This window comes from Elephas maximus, chromosome 3 (genome assembly GCF_024166365.1).
Source record: "Elephas maximus indicus isolate mEleMax1 chromosome 3, mEleMax1 primary haplotype, whole genome shotgun sequence".
NCBI lineage: Eukaryota > Metazoa > Chordata > Mammalia > Proboscidea > Elephantidae > Elephas > Elephas maximus.
The window spans coordinates 198,465,497-198,484,888 of record NC_064821.1 but is presented as its reverse complement, the minus strand read 5'-3'; the positions used below and the strand labels follow the sequence as shown (position 1 = coordinate 198,484,888).

The 19,392-nt window shown below is 55.0% G+C and overlaps 2 protein-coding genes across 8 annotated transcripts in view; both read left to right on the top strand.

Moving 5' to 3' along the window:
- The window catches only part of CFAP45 (cilia and flagella associated protein 45), a 60,351-nt gene extending 59,034 nt beyond the window's left edge, over positions 1-1,317 (top strand). For all 7 annotated transcript variants that reach the window (XM_049880934.1, XM_049880932.1, XM_049880935.1 and 4 more), the window contains exons 11-12: positions 549-773; positions 1,098-1,317. In XM_049880934.1, the coding sequence (XP_049736891.1) occupies positions 549-773; positions 1,098-1,176 (304 nt within the window). In that variant the 3' untranslated portion in view covers positions 1,177-1,317. The remainder of the gene's footprint in view (positions 1-548; positions 774-1,097) is intronic.
- Positions 1,318-10,361: 9,044 nt separating this feature from the next.
- On the top strand, positions 10,362-18,217 carry VSIG8 (V-set and immunoglobulin domain containing 8). The gene is made up of 7 exons (XM_049875715.1): positions 10,362-10,410; positions 14,093-14,268; positions 14,709-14,910; positions 15,034-15,249; positions 16,035-16,160; positions 16,446-16,644; positions 17,516-18,217. The coding sequence occupies exons 1-7, from the start codon at positions 10,362-10,364 to the stop codon at positions 17,796-17,798; spliced, it is 1,251 nt and encodes a 416-aa protein (XP_049731672.1). The 3' UTR covers positions 17,799-18,217.
- The last annotated feature ends 1,175 nt before the right edge of the window (positions 18,218-19,392 follow it).

Genomic DNA, 19,392 nt, shown 5'->3' with positions numbered 1-19,392 from the left:
GCTCCATCCTTCTTCCAGCAATCAAGCATTATAGGCTTCACCGCTTCTTTTAATGGTACAGCACCCCCTTGGTTGGTTTTGTTAATGTTATTATGGTTAGGGGAGAGAGAAGGAGAGAAAGGAAGAGAGAAAAGAAGAAATCTGAGAACAACCCGAGAAGAGTTATGCATTGTTATAGAGAGAGGAAGAGTAGGAACAGTAGCTCCCAGCAGGTGAAACCCTGGGGGCAGGGCCCAGTGCATGAAAACATGGGACCCCTGGCTTGAAAAGTATTAAGAATTTCAAAATGGTGACAGTGGCGCGTTAAACCAAGCAGGGTCCTTCTAAGCATGGGGCCCTGCGTGACTGTATGGGTCATATGCCTATGAGGCCGGGCCAGCTGGGTGGGCAGGAGAGCCTGTGTGGTGGCAGCCAAGAAGGGCAGATAGCTTGGGGCCTGATCTCTGAGCTGGGGAATAGGCAGGAGCATGGTGGGCTGTGGTCTCTGAAGCACATCCACTAGAGATGCCTCAGCCCAGCTGGTTCCATTCCCTGTGCTCTCCCCCAAGGGCCCAGAGAGAACAGATTGAGAAGGAGCGGCTGGAGCAGGAGAAGAAGACCACAGGGCGTCTGCAGCACGCCAACGAGCTCCGGCGCCAGGTGCGTGAGAACCAACAGAAGCAGGTGCAGGACCGGATCGCTACCTTTGAAGAGGGCCGCCGCCTCCAAGAGGAGGCCCAGAGGCGGCGTGAGCGCATTGATGACATCAAGAGGAAAAAGCTTGAAGAGCTGAGGTGCGTGGACACCCCTTCATCCCCCAGCTCCTCTCCCCTTCCCCAAGTGAGGGCACCTCAGGCTGGAGAGTGAGGGGATGGTGACATGTGCTTAGGGACTGCCCTTCTCTTGTCTTGAGGCTCACACGGGCTGCTGCCTGCTGAGGGACCCCAGCAGGAAGTCCTGGGACTGCACATTGTGCTCATCCTGGCTCTCTGGGAGCTCCTTGGTGGGATGCTGGGGCCTAAACGAGAATGTGTTTTGAGGCGGGGTGTGTACGGTGGGAGCTGCCTCCTCTGTGTTCTGACACAGCCCCTCATACCTGCGCTTTGCTTCCCCCACAGAGCCACGGGCCTGCCTGAGAAGTACTGCATTGAAGCTGAGCGAAAAGCTAACATCCTGCCAGTCACCTCTGTGAACTGAGGGGGTCTCTGTGTCCTGAGGGGGCCTCTGTCCTGAGAGACAACTTCGGAGGACAGATTCTGCCCAATCTATATTTGCTGCTAACCTAGACATTTCGTAGTTACAGATTAAATCTATTCTTCTTCTCTAAAGAACTGCCCAGCTTTCTTGTGGGGAGGTGGTTGCTACGGGGTACTGAATGTGGAGGTTAAGGGTTAAGGGAGACCAGGGTAGCAGGCACTGTGATGCTCAGGGGAAGGGAATGGTGCTGGGGCTCGCTGGTAACCAGCTCTCTCTCATGATCATCCTTTGTAAGCCAGGTGGCCCTATGGTCCTGGTGTTTCTGGCCTTTTTGTGATTGTCTGGGATGCCATCATTAAGTCCGTTTCCAACACAGTCTTGTCTCTGGCCCATGCCCAGGTGAGAAACATTTCAGGGCATTCAGGCAGGCAGGTAGAGATGCTCTCTCAGGGAGGGGCTGGGACAAGGGCTGGGCTGAGTGGAGTTGGGGAAGGAGGTTCCAGGGCTGGGCCTGAGCCTGAGCTCTTAGCCTGCTCACGCCCATGACTCAGACCACATCTGTGGAGGGGAGATGTTTGAACCTGGGCTCGCTTCTCCTGTGTCCTTCTCCCACCAGAGCCTTTCAGCTCCAGGCAGCACTTTAACATAGATATCTCCCCATTCCCTCATTGGGGCATGCCTCAGCCTACCAGCCGAGTCCCCTCACCCCAAAAAGCTGCCTCTCACTCAGGTAGCCAGGATCCCCTCAGTCCACCTCACTCCAGTAAGTGTGGGTCCCAAAGCCACTTCCATCTGTTTTAGTTTTCCTTCCTGTGCCCGAAACGAATCTTTATTCATTCATTCACATACTTACCAAGAGCCTACCATGTGCCAGGTACAGTTCCAGGCTCTTAGTGACTACAACAGGCCCTGTTCTGCCCTCATGGAAACTTCGCAGTTGGGCCAGCCTGCCATTGCTGCCCCTCCCCAGCTGTCCGCCACCAGATTTTTCATACCTTCAGAATAGTGTCATGCTCTTGGGATTGTCAGGATTCCATTTCAGGCTGCAGTGCCAGCTTCTAGGAATGGAGCCACTTCCCTGTTTTTTGTGTGCCTGGGGCGGGGGGAGGGTATTCCTTCAGCTGTCATCATTGAGCTCCACCTCCAGCTGCCCACCTCCCCACGCCCACCTTGGTGTTCCACTTCTCAAGTCCAGAGCCCCATCTGTGTCCCTTGATGGGTCCTGCAGAGGCAAAGGACAGCTGCTGGGTGTGTCCTGGGTGTTTACAATGCCAGGTTACAAGGACCTCAGGCAAGAGTCCTCTTTTCATAAGGCCCACGGAGAGTCAGCAAGCTGCTTCCTGTGCTTCCTCTTCCTTAGAACAGCCACACCTTCCCCACCAATGAGGATTGGTGCCCCACCCAGCCAGGCAGGCAGCCCCACCAGCTGCTTGGGGAAGAGGTTTCTCACCTTCCCTGCTCAGCACCCCTCACAGCAAAGCCTGCTACCTAGGGAACTTGATACCCTCATCTCTAGGGGTTTCAGTGCCTGGGAGACCTGGTACCCCACCCAGGATGGGAGAGGACTCTAACACTCTCTGCAGCTGGCACACTGGCTCACCTATTGCTCAGTTAATGTCTACAGTGGCCAAGGAGTGAGCCCTTACCTATTTCAGGGGACCTTCTTTCCCAGGAAAGCCAGAAAGCCTTGGGGCCTGGAATTGGCCCAGTTCCACACCAAGTCATCCATCTCAGGGCTGGAAGGAATGGGCCCCCTGGAGCAGGTTAAGGAGAAAGGGGGGTCCCTGAGCCCATGTAGAGAAAAATAGGCCAAGGTCACGAGTTGAAAGCAGTTGGCCAGAACTGACTGCCTCTGGTGAAAACGCACGTCTTTTGTGGTGCCTGGCATGGGGTCGCTATGAGTCAAAATGGACTCAGCAGCAATGGGATTTTTTTTTTTGGTGGTGGCTGGCAGCTCCCAAGCCCTAAAGGTGAGATCATTCTGACTGGGCCTGTATACTGGGCAGTTATAGGTTACATGAACAATAGATCTGGCTTCTGAGAAGGGAGTATAGAGCCACCTTTGAGCAGGAGAAGACGGCTTGGGAGAGAATCCGAGCTCTGCCCCAGGGCAGCTGTGCCTGTGTTGTCTACTTGCCCCACCCCAGGCTCCTCAGAGAGTCTCCATTGCAGAAGCGGACCACAATGCGCACCCCCCTACCCCACTCATCAGAGGAAAAATGTGGGGGAGATTTGACATCTCTCAGGATTCCTGAGAAGCCTTGCGCAGGCTGCCACTGGCTCCAGGGCTGGTCTGACTCGTCATAGGAACCTAGTTCCTAGAAGTGGAACAGTCCTCAGAGCTTGGCAGGGAGCCGGTGTGGAGCCAGCGGCCACATGGGCATCTCTGGTCCTCCACCCTTCTCACTTAGGGCAGGAAGTGGGGGTAATTACAGGGGAAAGACCACTGGCTTTAAAGTGGGGGCTGGTGGAGTTGGACGGCAGGAGAGTGTGAGCCCAGCTTGCAGAGTAGGGCTGGGACCTGGAGACAATGACGAGAAAAAGCCTGTACTCTTGGGAGGGCTCTCATGGGAATCAGGCTCAGGAACCAGCAAGCCATTTTACTGCTAGAGGTTGCAGCTTCGGGTGGGCAGGGATCTCTGCTAAGGATGGCTTCAGCTTCCCGCCGCCTTCTCATGTTCTGAAGTACGGTGAGCTCTGTACCCCACTCCAAGGCTGGAAGACCGCAGTGGGGTGTGAAAGCCGTCCTGGGGAAACCTGGAGATAAGCAGGAAGTGTTGCCTGGTGCATTGTCTTTGTAGATGAAAAGATGTTAGAAGCTTGCAAAAAAAAGAAAAAAGAAAAAAAGAAAGCCCTAGCAATTGGGAACCTGATTCATTTATATCTTATTTTCATATTTTTTTTGATGTATAAAGGCACATAGTAGCTCCTGAGGACTTCCCAGCCCCGTTTCCTCTGACCCTCTGGCCTTCCAGCCCTTGCAATATCAGACCGAGCTGGTCCAGCCTGTAGAAATCCTGTGGCTGGGCTTCACCTTGGGGCGCTGAGTCAGATCTACAGGCAGCTGCCTCCCGAGCGCGTGCCTCCAGGCTCCTGGCTGGACTCCATGCCCCACCTGCCCGCATGTGCCTGCTGCCGGCGCCACGCTCCCCTGTGGCTTAGAGGCGGTCTCGGAACTTTTGCACCTGCTGGAGAAGCAGCTGTAGCTGGGTGTGACTCGGCAGCCTGCCGTGGTGGCTGAGCCAGGCTGCCTCTGACTCAATGGGGTGCTGGGATGTCCTCTACCACCCCAGAAAGCCTCAATGCCACCTCAGGTCACAGCTGAGCATTAATTGGTCTCAGCAAAGGCACTTTGGTTAGACTCGGATGAAAGGGGCTCAGAGAGTTCAAAGCCAGACAGGTCTTTTGCGGGTGAGGAAGGGTGGCAGTGGAGGGGAGTTGCTGGCGTCTCAGACAAGAAGCTGGGTGAGGAGGCCATGGAGGCGCAGGGACAGAGCTAAGTTTTTCCACTCTCGCATGGGAAGAGGGAGTGGCTCACTCCAAACCAGAGGTCTCCCCATCCTAGGCTGCTGTCCACGGTGACACACCTCCCCGTCTGTCCTCTCGCTACCATACTGTTTGAGAGATGTTTGAGAAGTAATGCCAAGGTTACCTGGAAGACCCTTATTTCAAGCATCACAGAAATCTTGGGCTTCAGAAGAGGCCAAATTATTTTTGACTTGACTGGGTTTAAATAGCATACACCTTCCCAGCTGAGACAGTCTCCGTGAGGCACAAGCTTGGCTTTTCTTCCTGCATTCTCACCCCATGGCCCCTTGGGAGAGGGGAGCCCAGCACCTCAGTGTCCTCTGATGACTTTGAGCCTGGGGGCAGGGATAGGGTTGAGATTTCGGGGTGGCTTTCTCAGGAGACTCCTGGAAAGGGGAGTCAGGGTGGGTGGGAGTGGGGAGCAGGGGAGTCTATGGCTTGGAACAAATGCACAGAGCTAATGAGCTTTCCTGCATGGTCCCTGGGGAAAGGCTATTCCTGGGCTAGTGGAGTGAGCCCCAAACCACAGAATGTCAAGGCCAGAAGGGACCTCAAAGAGTCTCTGATGGCTTGAATCTCTTTTGTAAACTCCAGCTAAATGGCTGGACAGCCTGTGCACACCCTGAGAGACAGGAAGCTCACTGCCTCGTAAAGTAACCCAAACCATCTCAGAGCAGCTCCGATGCTCAAAAAAATTCTTACTATTGAATCAATGTATGTCTTCCTGTGCATCCAATGGGCCCCTGGTGGCACAGTGGTTAAGAGCTCGAATGCTAACCAAAAGGTCAGCAGTTTGAATCCACCAGCTTCTCCTTGGAAACCCCATGGGGCAGTTCTACTCTGTCCTCTAGGGTCGCTATGGCCCTTTGGGACTACATAAAAACAAGTCCAGGTTCTTTTTACATGATAGCCCTTCACATGTCTCCTACCCAGGCTGCTGTGCAGCCTGACCCTGTGTGGGGGTGTGCCTGTCGTTCTGGAAACACAGGAAGGGATTGTTGAAGGGGAAGCTGGGAACCTTCCACTTTCTGCCTTGGGCTGGGCCTATGGCCTTCCAGCCAGTTAACACTTCCATCCACCCACTCAGCCGTGGCAGAGCTGTGCTCCCTCCAAGCTCCACCTGCTCCAGCACCACCTTCCCTACCCCATTGCCCAGGCAACTGGAAACAAACACGGAGAGCAGAGCCAGAACTGGTCAAGATGGGCTTAGAGAAGAAGGCTCTGAACCAGACACACATCTGGCTTACCTCTGATGTCTGCCAGCTCCCACACTCCTTCCCTGGGCAACTGCCAGGAGGGCAAGGCAGGCCTGGTGGCACCTTGGGGCCAGGAGCACCAGTTCTCCGCAGGACAAAGTCTGTCTCTCCACATATGAGCATACACATGGCCCAGAACGATCACAGCTTAATCCATCCTGAGGGCCTGGCTATGATCCCAGTGAGGTGATCTGGGCTTTGTTTAGAAGGTCCCAAGATGTCAATTCTCATGGATCTTCCCTTCTCAATCCAGAAAGAATCATCAGTTGTCTCTTCTGACTTCACTGTTTTCTCAATCCATGTTTGACGGGACCCTGGTTTATTTTCCTAAGTCTGGAATATTCTTCCGGTCCCTTCTCTCCATTCCTAATCTTCCCCTTGGCACATCTTCAGTTACCTTTCCGATGTCTGTTTAAACCTCAGTCCATACCACGTACTGCCACAGCTTATTGCACTGAGGGGTAGAGCTGTACATTTCCTTGTCTGTCTCCCCCACCAGACTGGGTGCTTTGTAAGAAGAGAGACTGAGGCTTGTTAGCCAAAGCAGACACGATTTGCGGGGTTTGTGAATGGATAAAGGCTGTCCCGCAGGACATGGCTGAACTTGGTGAGGTGAAGATGGCTTTTATCTTTGGGGTGTGTCCTCTTTATAAGCTAACATCTCCACTCATTCCCTGATAACAGACTGATAACCATTCAACCAACTGCCGATTGCCATTGGACTTTGCCGATATAGCCCTGATAGAGTCCTTGCAGTGACAGAGATAATTTAGTGCTGCTTGCTTTAAAGAGTGTGGGTCAGCCCTAGGACACCGCTGGATGGGAGAGATTTGGGCATACCCAGGCTCCCTCCTAGGGTCCTCCTTCTTCTGAGGTGGGCCAGTAGAAACCACCAAGGTTTGGGAAGCTGGAGCAGGGGCTCAGGGAGTCCCTGGGTCACATGTGTCCAAAGCTCTCGCCCTCCAACCCTGACTGAATTAGGGCCTCAGTCCCTAATTCCAACCCTTCACCCACCAGCCTTGATTGGGGCTTCAGTCCCTAACCCCAATCCACATCCTCAAACTCCCCACACGTTGACTTGCCCTTCTCTCTATACCAGAAACCCTGGTGGGGCAGTGGTTAAGAGCTGCGGCTGTTAACCAAAAGGTCGGCAGTTCGAATCCACCAGGCACTCCTTGGGGAAGTTCTACTCAGTCCTATAGGGTCATTATGAGTTGGAATCAACTTGACGAGTTTGGCTTTTTCTCTTTATACCACTTGTGGTCAAGTCAGGTCCGACTCATGGCAACCCATGTGTATCAGAGTAGAACCATGGTCTGTAGGGTTATCAATGGCTTATTTTTTGGGAATTAGATTGCCAGGCCTTTCTTCCAAGGTGCCTCTGGGTGAACTTGAACCTCCAACCTTTTGGTTAGCAGCCGATTGTGTTAACTGTTTGCACCACTCAGGGACTCCTCTCTCTCTGTAACTAACTTTAACTCTTCCTTGCCAGACCTCACATTGTCCCACCAGGGAGAAGCACTCCCATCACACACATTTACCACCGCTATGCACCCAGCCCGACTCACCTAACCATGGCCTCCCCTGACAGTCCTCCAACCCCAAACCTTCACTGAAAGCCAGGTGGAAAGACAGCAGCTGCTGTGACTCGTTGGCTTTTTTGTGTTTGCCTCCATGGTGCTTCTGTTTGTCCTCTCCCAGACTTAATATGAAGTTGTCTGTCCCATGGCCAGTCATGACTTCTGCTCCCATACCCTTGCCTCAGAGGTTTTCTCTGCAGGGCAAGTCCCTGGGCTGCTGCCCACCTTCCTGAGTGTTAGAGCAATGAGCCTGGGTCCCCATGGAGACTTGGGAGAGAGGGCGGAGGAGCCTACTGATGGTGTGGGGAGGGAGTCTGAAAAGTGTCAAGTGGCAGTCCTGGGGCCCTGGAAGGAGAGATGAGGAACTTGGGTCTGAACCCAGAGAGGCTGGGGAAGAGTTTGGGTGGGTAAGCAGGCAGGTGGGGGCAGGGAGAACAGGGGTGGTGTGGATTCACTGCAAAGTTACTTTGGAGGAAGGGTAGGTGGGCCAAGGCCTCTGCCTAACCTTCCTCAAAATGTTCTGGGGTTGGGCTGTACCTCATCCCAGAGGTAGCTTCTGGGCTTCCCTGGGTCCTTGCTCTGCTTCTTCCCTCTCTCCTTGTGTCTCTGTCCATTTCTTCCTAGGCCTCTTCGCTTTGATTTTCTGTTTCTGCCCTAGAACAGGAGCAAATACTACCCAGACTGAGGGTGTGCTCAAGGGGGGCTGCTCTCGGCTGAAAGCTAACCCCCAGTTAACCCCCAACCTTATACTTCAGTTTAATGGAACCACAACCTTTAGTCCTTTGTTTTTGTACCCCCCTTCCCAGTTCCACTTGTTCTCCTCTCTCCCATCACTGACCTTCCATGTTTTTTTTCTCTGGGCTGGCCTAACAACTCAGAGGGTCACCAAGTCATTTTCTTGGACCGCTCTGGACTGAGAGTTAGGATGTCTTGGCACCCCTCAACTCAGTTTCCAGCAGCATCACCTTGGCTGTATTCCCATGTTCCTCCAGGCCTCTATTTCCCCATCTGTAAAATGAGGATAATGATCCCTGCTCTCCAGAGGGTACAGGACAATTCCATAAACCTCAGAATAAACAAGGAAATAAAGATACTGATTGTGTACATCTGGTGGGGTCCAGAGTTATTGTTGGGAGCGCAGGGGAAGGGGGATAGTTTGGTTTGGAATGCAGAGATGCATGGATTCCTTGTGTTCCTTATTGTTCTTATTTTTCCTGGAGGGGTGGGCCCTGGCAGCATCCCTGAGCCCCATAGCTGTCCCCAAGACTCTTCCCCCTCTGCTCTTTCTGTGCTCCAGGTTAGGACAGGAGAGAGAAGTCGGGGAGAACCCTTGTTCCTTTAAGGGAATCGAGTTGTTGAACAAGGCCACTCACGACCTGACCCCGCCACCTTGCATGGGCAGTACTGGAGCACAGGGGAGGCATGGGACCCGTGCTGGTACCCCCTGGACTGACAAGCAAGGACTGACCCTCCACAGTTTCCCTCTATCCACCAGAACCCTCTAGGACCCCTGCCCTAATCTTCCCTGAACTGGGCTGGCTTGGTCACCCCAGTGATCAGTCAGTCCAGGTTATGAGGCTCCTTGGCCTCCCTTCCTGTACATAGAAACAAGGACATCCTGTGATCCCTAAAAAATGTGCACACAGAGGGGCTTGGCCCCCTCAACAGGGACAGATACCCTACTTGCCTCGCACTGTGTATCCCAGCGAGCACGTGTGCACACTCACATGGGCACACCTCTCCCCAGTTCTCCCAGCACTATTCTCTCAAACATTCCCTCACACCCACCCTATCCACTGACTTCACCCCCCTACACACCCTGGCCCCTCTCCTCTCAGGCCTAACCTGGCTGGGTTCAGTCCTATGTCAGGACTGGGGGCTGAGTCCCCCATAATGCCCCCTGGCTCCCAGGGATCTCCTACACTTGAGACAACCTTGAGTCAGGTATGGGTGGGGGCACAGTTCCAGGGGGGACAGACAGGGCAAGACCTATTCTCACACACACCCTTTCCCTCCCTTTTTCAGCTCAGGAGGCCTGACTCCCTTTGAAAGGCCAGAGGCCTTAGGGGAAGGGGGGGCTGGGCACTCCTGAGTTCCTTTCATCTGCCTGATCCTTGCCTCCAGCCCCAGGTCCTGGTAATGGGGAATTGTCCCCTTCATTGGTGCTCCTGCCTACCAACCTCAACCTGGGGGTCCTGTGCTTCGTTTTGGGGTTCCCTTGGGGGTCAGAGATACTTGGAGGAGGCAGGGATTCGGGATGCTGCAGCCTGCACAGGGAGAGTGTGTCAGATCTGTGCCCTGGGATTACTGTTAACCCTTTGAGGCCTGGCCACCCTTCCTCCCCTAGCCTGGCTTCTCCTTCCTCTCCCCCACTTCCCTCGGTGAAAAGGCAACAAATGAGTGGTGAGGGGAGCTCGGTGGACGCCATAAAATGGGGCGACTGTTGTCACCCTGAGGATGGGGCCAGGAGGAAGTGGAAGTTTAACAGGTGCCTAATTACAAGTCCCGCTGGCCACCCTGTGCCACTCTTGGGTTTAGGAAAGAGCTTGGGTGAGGGCTGGGTAATACCTGGGTAGGCCACCCAGTCACCCTGCTAATTAGGGTTCCTGGGGCTCCTCCCCAAGGCGGGGACAGGCCAGGCCCCCTCCCTCCCATAGAAATAACTCCGGCTGCTCCTCCGCCGGGCACTCATTGCATCTTCCTGCCACCCCAGGCAGTGTCTGGGCCCTCAGCACCCCCTCCCACCACGCACCCCCTCCCACCCACAGCCTAGGCCCCAGAGGTAGCCGGCCCAGGTGGAGGAAACACCGAGCCTAGAAACATGGGAGTTCGAGGAGCCTTCCACCTTTTGCTCGTGTGCCTGAGCCCAGGTATGGGGCTGGGCAGTGGGCAAGGGATGCAGGCAGGAGGCAAGATGGGCAGGGAAACGGCAGCACGGAGCTCAACGAGGGGCCTCAAACATGATCGGAGATGTACCAGCAGGGCACTGCCCACCCTGGCCTGCTGTCATCCTGGTTTGGATCGTTGCCCAGGAGGCATCTCCCCAGGAGAACCCAGGCCTGAAGGTCTGCAGCATGTGTCTGTGGGTAGGGAGGCCTTGGAGTGCCTCCACATCGTGTCCATGAATCCCCCGGGCTCCCGCAGGTGCAGGTGCCCTCTGCCCACATGCCTGTGAATGGAAGGCCAGGGCTTGCCTGAAGTTACCTGTGGGCATGGAGATGGGGGAGGAGAGAGTCAGGTGAGTAGCAAAGCTGGGTGGGGGCTGAGGAGGAGCCTGGGAAGGATCAATTTTCATCAGCTCCTCTGTGCACTGTGCAGGGCCCTCCCCTTGCTAGGCCAGAGCCAAGGGGCTGGGGAGTTGCTTGTCTTGAAAGGGCAAGGGTTCTGGGCTGGGGTGAGTCTGAGTGGGTGGTTCCATCTTGGCCAGTGAGAGCCCCGGCCTGAGACCCCGTGCTGGGCCCCTGGTGCTGTGAGAGGGCCAGAGAAGCACCCCTCCAGGATGAGGCTGGAGGAGGGTGGGCGGCAACTCCCAGATCCCCCCTCATGCTGCTGGGGCACTCCTTGAGGGCAGGGCTCAGGTTTGGAGGTTGTGGCTGCCTGCCCTGGTTGGGGCAAGTCCCAGCAAGGGCCCTGTTGTGTGGGCAGTGCTGGAAATGGCTCTGACTCCCTCTGGGGTCTGGACTTGGGGTGAGAAGGCATGGGGAAAGAGTGCCTGGGAAGGTGGTGCGTGTTCAGCTTTTACATGCGTGACTGCATCTCTGGCAGGTTGCCTGCAACACTCCCTCTGTCTGTTGTGAGCTTGGGCTGGCAGAGCTGGTGGGCAGAGCCCTCTCAGGAAGCTCTGGCTGTACTGTGGGGACCTGGGACATCTCCACGTGTGTGGGGTGTGTCTGTGGGTACATAAGAACATGCTCAGCGCTGTGTGTATTTACACACCAACGTCTTCTGGTGGGAGATGTCTCCTCCCCTTCCTTCCCTTCCTCTCTCTCCTCCAGAGGTAGGACTAGGAGCTCTGGGAGCAGCTTAAAATTTCAGAAAGGATTTATGAGCTGGGAGTATATACTACCAGTGAGGTGACAGCTTGTAGAAGGTTCTCCTCCCCAGTTCGACCCCTGGTGCTTTCTTTTGGGTGGAGGGAATTGGTTTCCAATGTCCTCTTTCTCAGAGAGCTCACTGTGACTACCCCAGTCCCTCTCCTCTCCCCAAGTCTCTCCACCCAGCTCTCTCTTCCATTCTGGCCTTTTTCTCTCTCTCCAGTGTCTCTCTTCTCTCACATTCCCTGTAAGAACTTCCTCAGTGCCACAGCAAAAGGAATCAAGATGAGACAGTGGGAAGAACTTCCCAAGTAGAATGAGGATGTAGAGAAAGGCTGGGAGTTTGGGGAGGAGGTTGAGAAAGCTTCTAAGGAGACAGAAGAGCTGGGGTGAGGCTTTTTGGCTAGGGACAGTTGAAGAACTCAGCCTGATGTAGGGTGGAGGCTCCTTTCTTCCAGCCCTAGCCCTTCTTCCCCAAGCCTCTCTCTCTGAATTCTTCCCCTCCTGCCTGGTGGGCCGGCATGGTGTGGTGAGAGAGTGCTCTGTTGTAAGTTGCTTCCAGCCACCCTTCCCCAGGGTGGAGTTGCTGTTCTCCATTGGATCTTGGCTCATGCCTGGCTTGCCCTGTGCCATTCCTGGATCTGGCAGATGGTATCAGGATCCTTATCTCAGGAATGAGTGGGTGTTCTCTTGGCCTGAGGCTAGAGGAAGCATCACCAGGTCCCGTTAGAGCCCGAGCTGCCAGCCTGCCTGCTCTGGGTGGCCCTCCAGCTTTGTGGGGTTAGCAGTTGGCTGATGTCCAGCCAGGGGTCTGAGGAGCAAGTTCAGTGATCCCTGGTGTTGAGGGTGTTGGAGGGGCACCTGCTGGCCTCTCTAGAGCTAGGCCAAGCCTGCCGGGCAGGGCTCCCACCTGTACATCTGGTCTTGAATGAAGGTACGTGGGAGGCTGTGAAAGTGTGGAGTAGATGTGTCTTTTGGAGTATCAGGTATTTGTGTTTGTGTGCCTATGCGTGTCTGTATGGATCTGAGTATGTGTGTGTGTGCAGGAAGGTGAGTCTGCATAGGTTTGTCTCTGCATTTTGAAGGCTTGTGTCTATGCATTTGTCTCTGCATTTTGAAGACTTGTGTCTATGCATCCATTTGTTTGGCAATGAGGGCGTTGTAGTTGTGTAAGATGTTCTCTAAGTATGAATGTGGTCCCAGGACACAGCCGGAGAAGGGCAGAGCAGAATGAGTTGCTGAGACTTGGGGCTGGGACTCCCAGGGACTTGCTGACTATCAACAAAGAATGCAGCAGGAGGGAGAGCCAGGACAGGAGGGGGGCCTAGAAGCAGGGTTGCAGAAGACAGAAGGCAGAGCCCTTCCTGCTGAGGGTGGGGCCATGGGCACACCCGCTTCAGCTCCCTGTGTGGGTCCAACCGGTTGGGGCTAGTGCTTGACTGGGGCTTTAGGGTAGGGAGGGAAAGGAGTTCAGTCCTGAGCTCCAGAATCTACCATGGAAGCCCACAGAGGCTGATGCCACCCAGAAGGCTGTGTGGCAATGCCCAGTGGCTGGGGAGCTTGCTGACTCGGGGGCGCTAAGCAGTGTGGGAAGGGATAGGAGAGAGAATGTGGGGGTGGCTGTACCTGAGCCGCATAATCACACAAGGGGAAGGACACACAGTCCACACTGTCACATGTCATCACATAAGACCACCACTCACTATGACATGGAGATAAAGTGAGGCTCCTGGTCACAGCCGCCCACTGTCACACACACGCAGACCATCAGTCCACGGACACTGTCATAGGCACACATGGCCACACACAAGCATACAGACACACACTGTCATACATAGATATACACACAGTCCCACATGCATGGTACACACAGGTGCACCCAGACTTTTGTACCTCAGGCTGGAAGGAGGCCACTGTATCCAGCCTACTGCCTCCAGATAGGAGCACCTCGCTTGGCCCAGGCAGACTCTTCTATCAGGGAATTTAACAACTCCGTGTGCTCCAAATGCCTTCAGACGACAGACAGACAGACACATGCACACGCACACGCACTTGCACACCTACACCATCATGTAAACATACAGCAGGCACCCTAGCTTGTTGTGTGCACGTATACCTTTATAGTCCACATAAGCAGCCACGGCTACTCGTAAGCATGCAATGTAATGTGTGTACACGTTCCTGCATGCATACACACAATCATGTATACATACATGCACACAATAGCTATATACACACAAACAGTATTCAATGCAATCCTACATAATCATAAAATACATGCATGTGTGCACAAGCATGCACAGATACCACCACGTGGATACACTTACATTCACAAACGTGCTGTCACGCACTATACCAATTCGTACACACACACATACTCAGAGCAAGCCGTCCTCCCTGTGGAAGCCCCACTGAGCCCAGGTTACAGCCGACAGAGAATGGTGGAAAGAGAGGCTGGGGCTGATGACCCGAGTCCTGGTTCTGTGTCCTCACCCCACCTGCCCTGCCCTTCCCCCAGCACTGCTGTCTGCCGTGCGGATCAATGGGGATGGCCAGGAGATGCTGTACCTAGCTGAAGGTGATAACGTGAGGCTGGGCTGCCCCTACATCCTGGACCCTGAGGACTATGGTCCCAGCGGGCTGGACATCGAGTGGACGCAGGTTGACTCAGACCCCTCACATCGGGAGAATGTGGTGAGTGTTGGGCACTGGGTTCCCTTTACCCTACACTTCAGGGTGCTTTCCTGTTGGGCAGGAAACTTCTTGAGAGGAGAAAGGGCAGATAAGGAAACCAAGAATTTGAACTTACCCCAAGGCCTCACAGGGAGTAGGGCAATAGGAAGGAGAGCTCTGCCAGCCAGTCTGCCTCCTCTGCCCAGTCCAAGGGGAAGAGACGGAATGGTCCCTGTCCTCCCCAAGTTCCCATTTTGATCTTGTACTTTTCAAAGTGCTTGATCTCATCTGATCTTCACATATTCTGGAGGTGGTCACTGGGTCAGGCCTTGTCATTCTCATTTTCCAGCTGAGAAAACCGAGTCTCAGAATAGTTTATTTATTGGCTAGAGCAGCCAACCCACATGGCCCTCCTTGGCTCAGCCTGCCTCACCACCTCTGTTTTCCTCTCTTCTTCCCAGTTCCTTAGTTACCAGGACAAGAGGATAAACCATGGCAACCTTCCCCATCTGCAGCAGAGGGTCCGCTTTGCAGCCTCGGACCCCAGCCAGTACGATGCCTCCATCAACCTCATGAACCTGCAGGTATCCGACACAGCCACCTATGAGTGCCGGGTGAAGAAGACCACCATGGCCTCCCGGAAGGTCATTGTCACTGTCCAAGGTATAGCCACACCCCTCTGGGCTCCCCTTCCTCTGACTTCACAGCCAAGGGTAGCTTGGCCACTCTGAGCCTCGCTCTGCCTGTTTGCTGGGCCCTGGCTCCCATGTACCTGTTTCCCTGCAGCGCGACCTGCGGTGCCCGTGTGCTGGGCTGAGGGCCACATGACCAAAGGCAATGATGTGGTGCTGAAGTGCTTTGCCAATGGGGGCACCCAGCCCTTCTCCTACAGGTGGGCCAAGATCAGTGGGCGCATTCACCCCTACCGTGCCGGATCCTACCACTCCCAGACCAGCTTCCACTCTGAGCACTCTTACCAGGAGTCTTTTCACAGCTCCTTTAGTCAAGGTGAGGGGGCTACCACCAGGGGTCTAGGGGTGGGGATGAGGGGAAGGAAGACCAGAGACTTTGGGGGCCTCTGGGGCTTTCCTGGGTCATCAGTGGCACCAAGTCAAACTTGGAACCTCTGTGGGGCACCCTTCCTCTGTCCCAGCAGTTGCTATTGAGGGAAGAAGATGAGACAAATATGGTGTCACTGAAGAGCAGTATGGTTAATCTGGGCAGAAAACAGTCTGAGATAGACAGAGCTGGGCTTGAGTCCTCACTGGGCCACTGCCTGAGTGCAAAACTCAGGCAAGTTGCTTAATGTTTCTGTGCCTTGGTTTCTTTATATATGAAACGGAATAATACTACCTTTACCTTCCAGGGGCAGGTGAAGATTAAGTGGGATGAAGTGTGTAAGGCTGAATAGAGAAACTGAGTAGTACTCACAACCAAACAAAGAATATCAGAGCTAGAGGGGCTAGCTCTGTCCTCACTGTACAAATCAGGAGACCAAGGCTCAGAGGGAGGATGTAATTTCCCTAAGGTCACCGAGTGAATTAGTGGTGTCTCTGTCCTGTTGCTGGAAGAGGGGCCCCTTCTTCTTGCCTTTCTGCCTCAGCAGGGGAAAGGTGACTCGCCTGGAGAGCAGAGTGGACCTGTGTGTGTATGTGTGCTCATGAGCATACACCTTCCCTTCCTCCAGAAGGGGTGTCCCATGCCCCAGCCACAGGAGACCAGGTTGGGGTGGGAGCTCTCAGAGACCAGGCCTCCTGCCTCACTACAGCCCTCTGATACTCCTTTAGTCTCAAGTCTGGGCAACGGGGACCTGGTGCTGAAGGATATCTCCCGTGAGGATGACGGGCTGTATCAGTGCACAGTGGCCAATCATGTGGGCTACAGTGTGTGCGTGGTGGAGGTGAAGGTCTCAGGTAAGGGCAGCCCCCCTCCCCCCGGGGGAGGCTTCCACTGGAGGTCCCTGGGCTGTATTTTGAAGCCTTCACTGGCTCTGTCTTCCTAATGCCAATCAGCCCCCAGGTGGAAAGCCCAGGGAGGAAGATGCAGACCTAAGGGGTTAATTTGCACCTCCCCATAGTTTCCTCATTGACTGTCCCAGGGCCCCGAGACCCCCCTGGCCCTCAGCCTCTTTCCCGCAGACCCCCTGCCCTCGTGCCTCCTGCAGAAAAAGCCTGATCAACCTCCACTTCTCTCCACAGAGTCCTGGCGTATAGGCGTGATCATCGGCGCAGTACTGGGCTCTCTGCTCATTCTGGGCTGCCTGTTGGTGGGCATCTGGGGGCTCGTCTGCTGCTGCTGCGGGGGCACCGGGGCTGGCGGCACCCGAGGTGTCTTTGGCTACCGCAACGGCGGCGGCGGGGTCAGCGGAGGGGCCTGCGACTTGGCTAATGAGATCAGGTAAAACCTGATGCATGCTGCCGTGCGGCAGGGGACTGGCGCCCTGTCCCTCCCCACCCCTGTCTGCCACCAGCCGCCTGGGATCCCCGCCCCAACCCTACCCGCCATCGCCACGGAGTGCTGGGACCGCAGCATGACGATCTGCCATCTGCCACTCGCCGCATGGCTTTTCTGTCTCCCTCTCCCCACCCCAAGTCCTCACCTTGCTCCTCTGCTCTCCATTTCCCTCTGGTCTACACACCTCTCTGTCGTGTCTAGACTGTAAGCTCCTGGAGGGCAGGGCCTTTTTTTTTTCTTTTCCGTTTTCCCTCTACTGCACCGGCGAGAACTCTGGACGTGCTTATTTAAGAGAGTAAATTATAAGAATAGTGCCAATAACTTATATTAGAAACAAACTAGAAATAAAAATAGAACACGACTAGCAACGCTAATAACTGCAGTGCCCTGGGGATGGAGGAAAAGATAGAGAAGATTGTGGGGAAGAAGGTGAGAAGAGAGAGGGAGAAAGGGCAAGGTCTGGGTTAGTTAAGGAAAGAAGGACTGGGAATGTAGCTCCTTCCGGATCTCTGTGAAAACATCAGGAAGGGATTGGAGGGCGCCTGGATGGGGCTGCCTGCCGTGGGCGGCCCGGACAGGTGTAGACAAGCCAGTTTGCAGGCAGGGGGATGGCGGTCCCTGAGACCGTTGCAGGGTCGCCGGCCCAGAAAGGGGCAGAGAGGAGAGTAGGTCGAGACCTAGGGAGAGAGGCGAAAGGCAGGTGGAGGGAGGCGCGGGAGACGAAAGGTTGCCAAGAGCCCCCGGCTCTGCTCAGGCCGCGCCCACGCCGAGCCGCGGAGGAGCCTGCTCACCCGCCCGCCTGTTGTTTCCACAGAGAGGACGCCGTAGCGCCTGGGTGCAAGGGCAGCGGGCGCGGCAGCCGCGTCACCCACCTCCTGGGGTATCCGACGCAGAACGTCAGTCGCTCCCTGAGCCGCAAGTACGCGCCCCCGCCCTGCGGCGGCCCCGAGGACGTAGCCCTGGCGCCCTGCACCTCCGTTGCTGCTGCCGCCAGCGAAGCGGGCCCTTCCCCGGTCCACGTCAAGGTCAAGAGCGCCGAGCCGGCCGAAAGCGCCCAGGGGCCGCTGCCTTCTTGCAAAGGCGGCTTGGTGGTGTGAGCGCGCGCGTCGCGCCGGGCTGCGCCCCGGCGGGAAGGAGGGTGCGGGGACTCTCTGCCCGCAGCTGGGGACACGCTCGGCCGGCGCCGATCTTGCACGCCCCAGGCCGCCTGGTGGCTGGGGGCTGACGGCATTTCGCTCGGGAAGTGCGGGAAGGCAGAGCCTCCTCCCCGAAAGTGGAAGGGGGCGGGGAAGGGCACAGAAAGACCATCCACAGCCCTCGCCGCACCCCCGGGGCCCCAAGGCTCCCGGGAAGGGAGGGAGAAGGAAGCCGAGACAGTGTCCGAGAGCGGCTGAGGCCGGAGGCCCGGTGTCCCCAGCCAAGGCAGAGGGCCCCAGGGGCCAGATGGGGTGGGAGTCTGGGCTGAATTGTCTGTGTGTGAGATCTGAGCTCTGAGGCAGCAGTATTAGCACAATAAATAAACCGTATGACTTGAGACTGAGGTGGCTGTGGTTCTGAGGAGGGTTGGGCAAGGGGAGAGTGTGGAGGGGCCCTGTCCAGGGATGGGGGAGGTTACTCCCTGTTGCTCCCTACTCATCTCTGCACCATCTTCTCCCTTTTCCTTAGATCCCAAGGCGTCTGGGCTGGGAGGAACCATCTAATCCTCTTCCTTCGCTATACAGATGGGAAACAGACCCCTCGGGCTGGACTTTAAATCCAGAATCTTGCTTTTCTCTTTTATTACAGAAGGTCAGAATAGGGGAAACGGGCTGGCAGGGGTGACCTCTGAATATTCCCCGACCAGGACCTCTTTTCTTCATCTACCCAATCCTGATTTCTTTATCTCACCCAGATGCATGCCTTCCTTCTGGGAAGGGTTGCAGTCATAGTCTCTGGGGGTACAAAGACTTTCAAGGGCATCTAACCCAACCCTTCTTTTGTTGGGAAGGGGATTGCCATTTATGGGGTACCTACTGAATGCCAGGTGCTTTCAGATGTTTTATTTAATTCTTTAATCCTGTGAGGTTGTGCATTATTGCCGTTATACAGATAAAGAAATTGAGGCTCAAAGAGATAAGGTATCGTGATCAAGATCACAAAGGTAGTAGTAATTCAGGATTTGATCCAGGTGTATTTGACTCCAAGGACACGAGGCTATTGCTTTATTTGGATTATTTCTACAGCATTCCTGGAAAAGAATCTTCCAATCTCTTCTTGAGTACCCCCAGTGGCTGCTCACTACCTCCCAAAGCAGTCCATTCTGCCTCTGACTGTCAGAGACATATTTCTTCTATTGAACTCAGTTTTGTCCCCAGATAGCTTTTATCCTTTAGTCCAAGTTCTACTCGCAGGGAGCCCCAAGCAGCACATCTCCAAGTCAGCTACCTCCAGTGGACCAAGTCCATACAGGACGGCAGCAACAGGCACACAACTGGAAGTGGGTCTGGTCTGGGGGCTGAGAGCTTTCTGAAGAGCATAGAACTTCAGGGTCTCTCAGTTCTACTTGCTTCTGCCCAGATGGGAAACCCTGGTGGTGTAGTGTTTGAATCTGCCAGGCATTCCTTGAAAACTCAACGGGGTGGTTCTACTCTGTCCTGTAGGGTCACTATGAGTCGGAATTGACTCGATGGCAGTGGTTTTTGGCTGCCCAGA

Bases quoted from the DNA above. Each gene is read 5' to 3' on its own strand.
- VSIG8 (XM_049875715.1), top strand. From the start codon at position 10,362: ATGGGAGTTCGAGGAGCCTTCCACCTTTTGCTCGTGTGCCTGAGCCCA. The intron at 14,269-14,708 runs GTGAGTGTTGGG...TCTTCTTCCCAG, and splicing joins CCTCACATCGGGAGAATGTG to TTCCTTAGTTACCAGGACAA. The intron at 15,250-16,034 runs GTCAAGGTGAGG...ATACTCCTTTAG, and splicing joins GTCTTTTCACAGCTCCTTTA to TCTCAAGTCTGGGCAACGGG.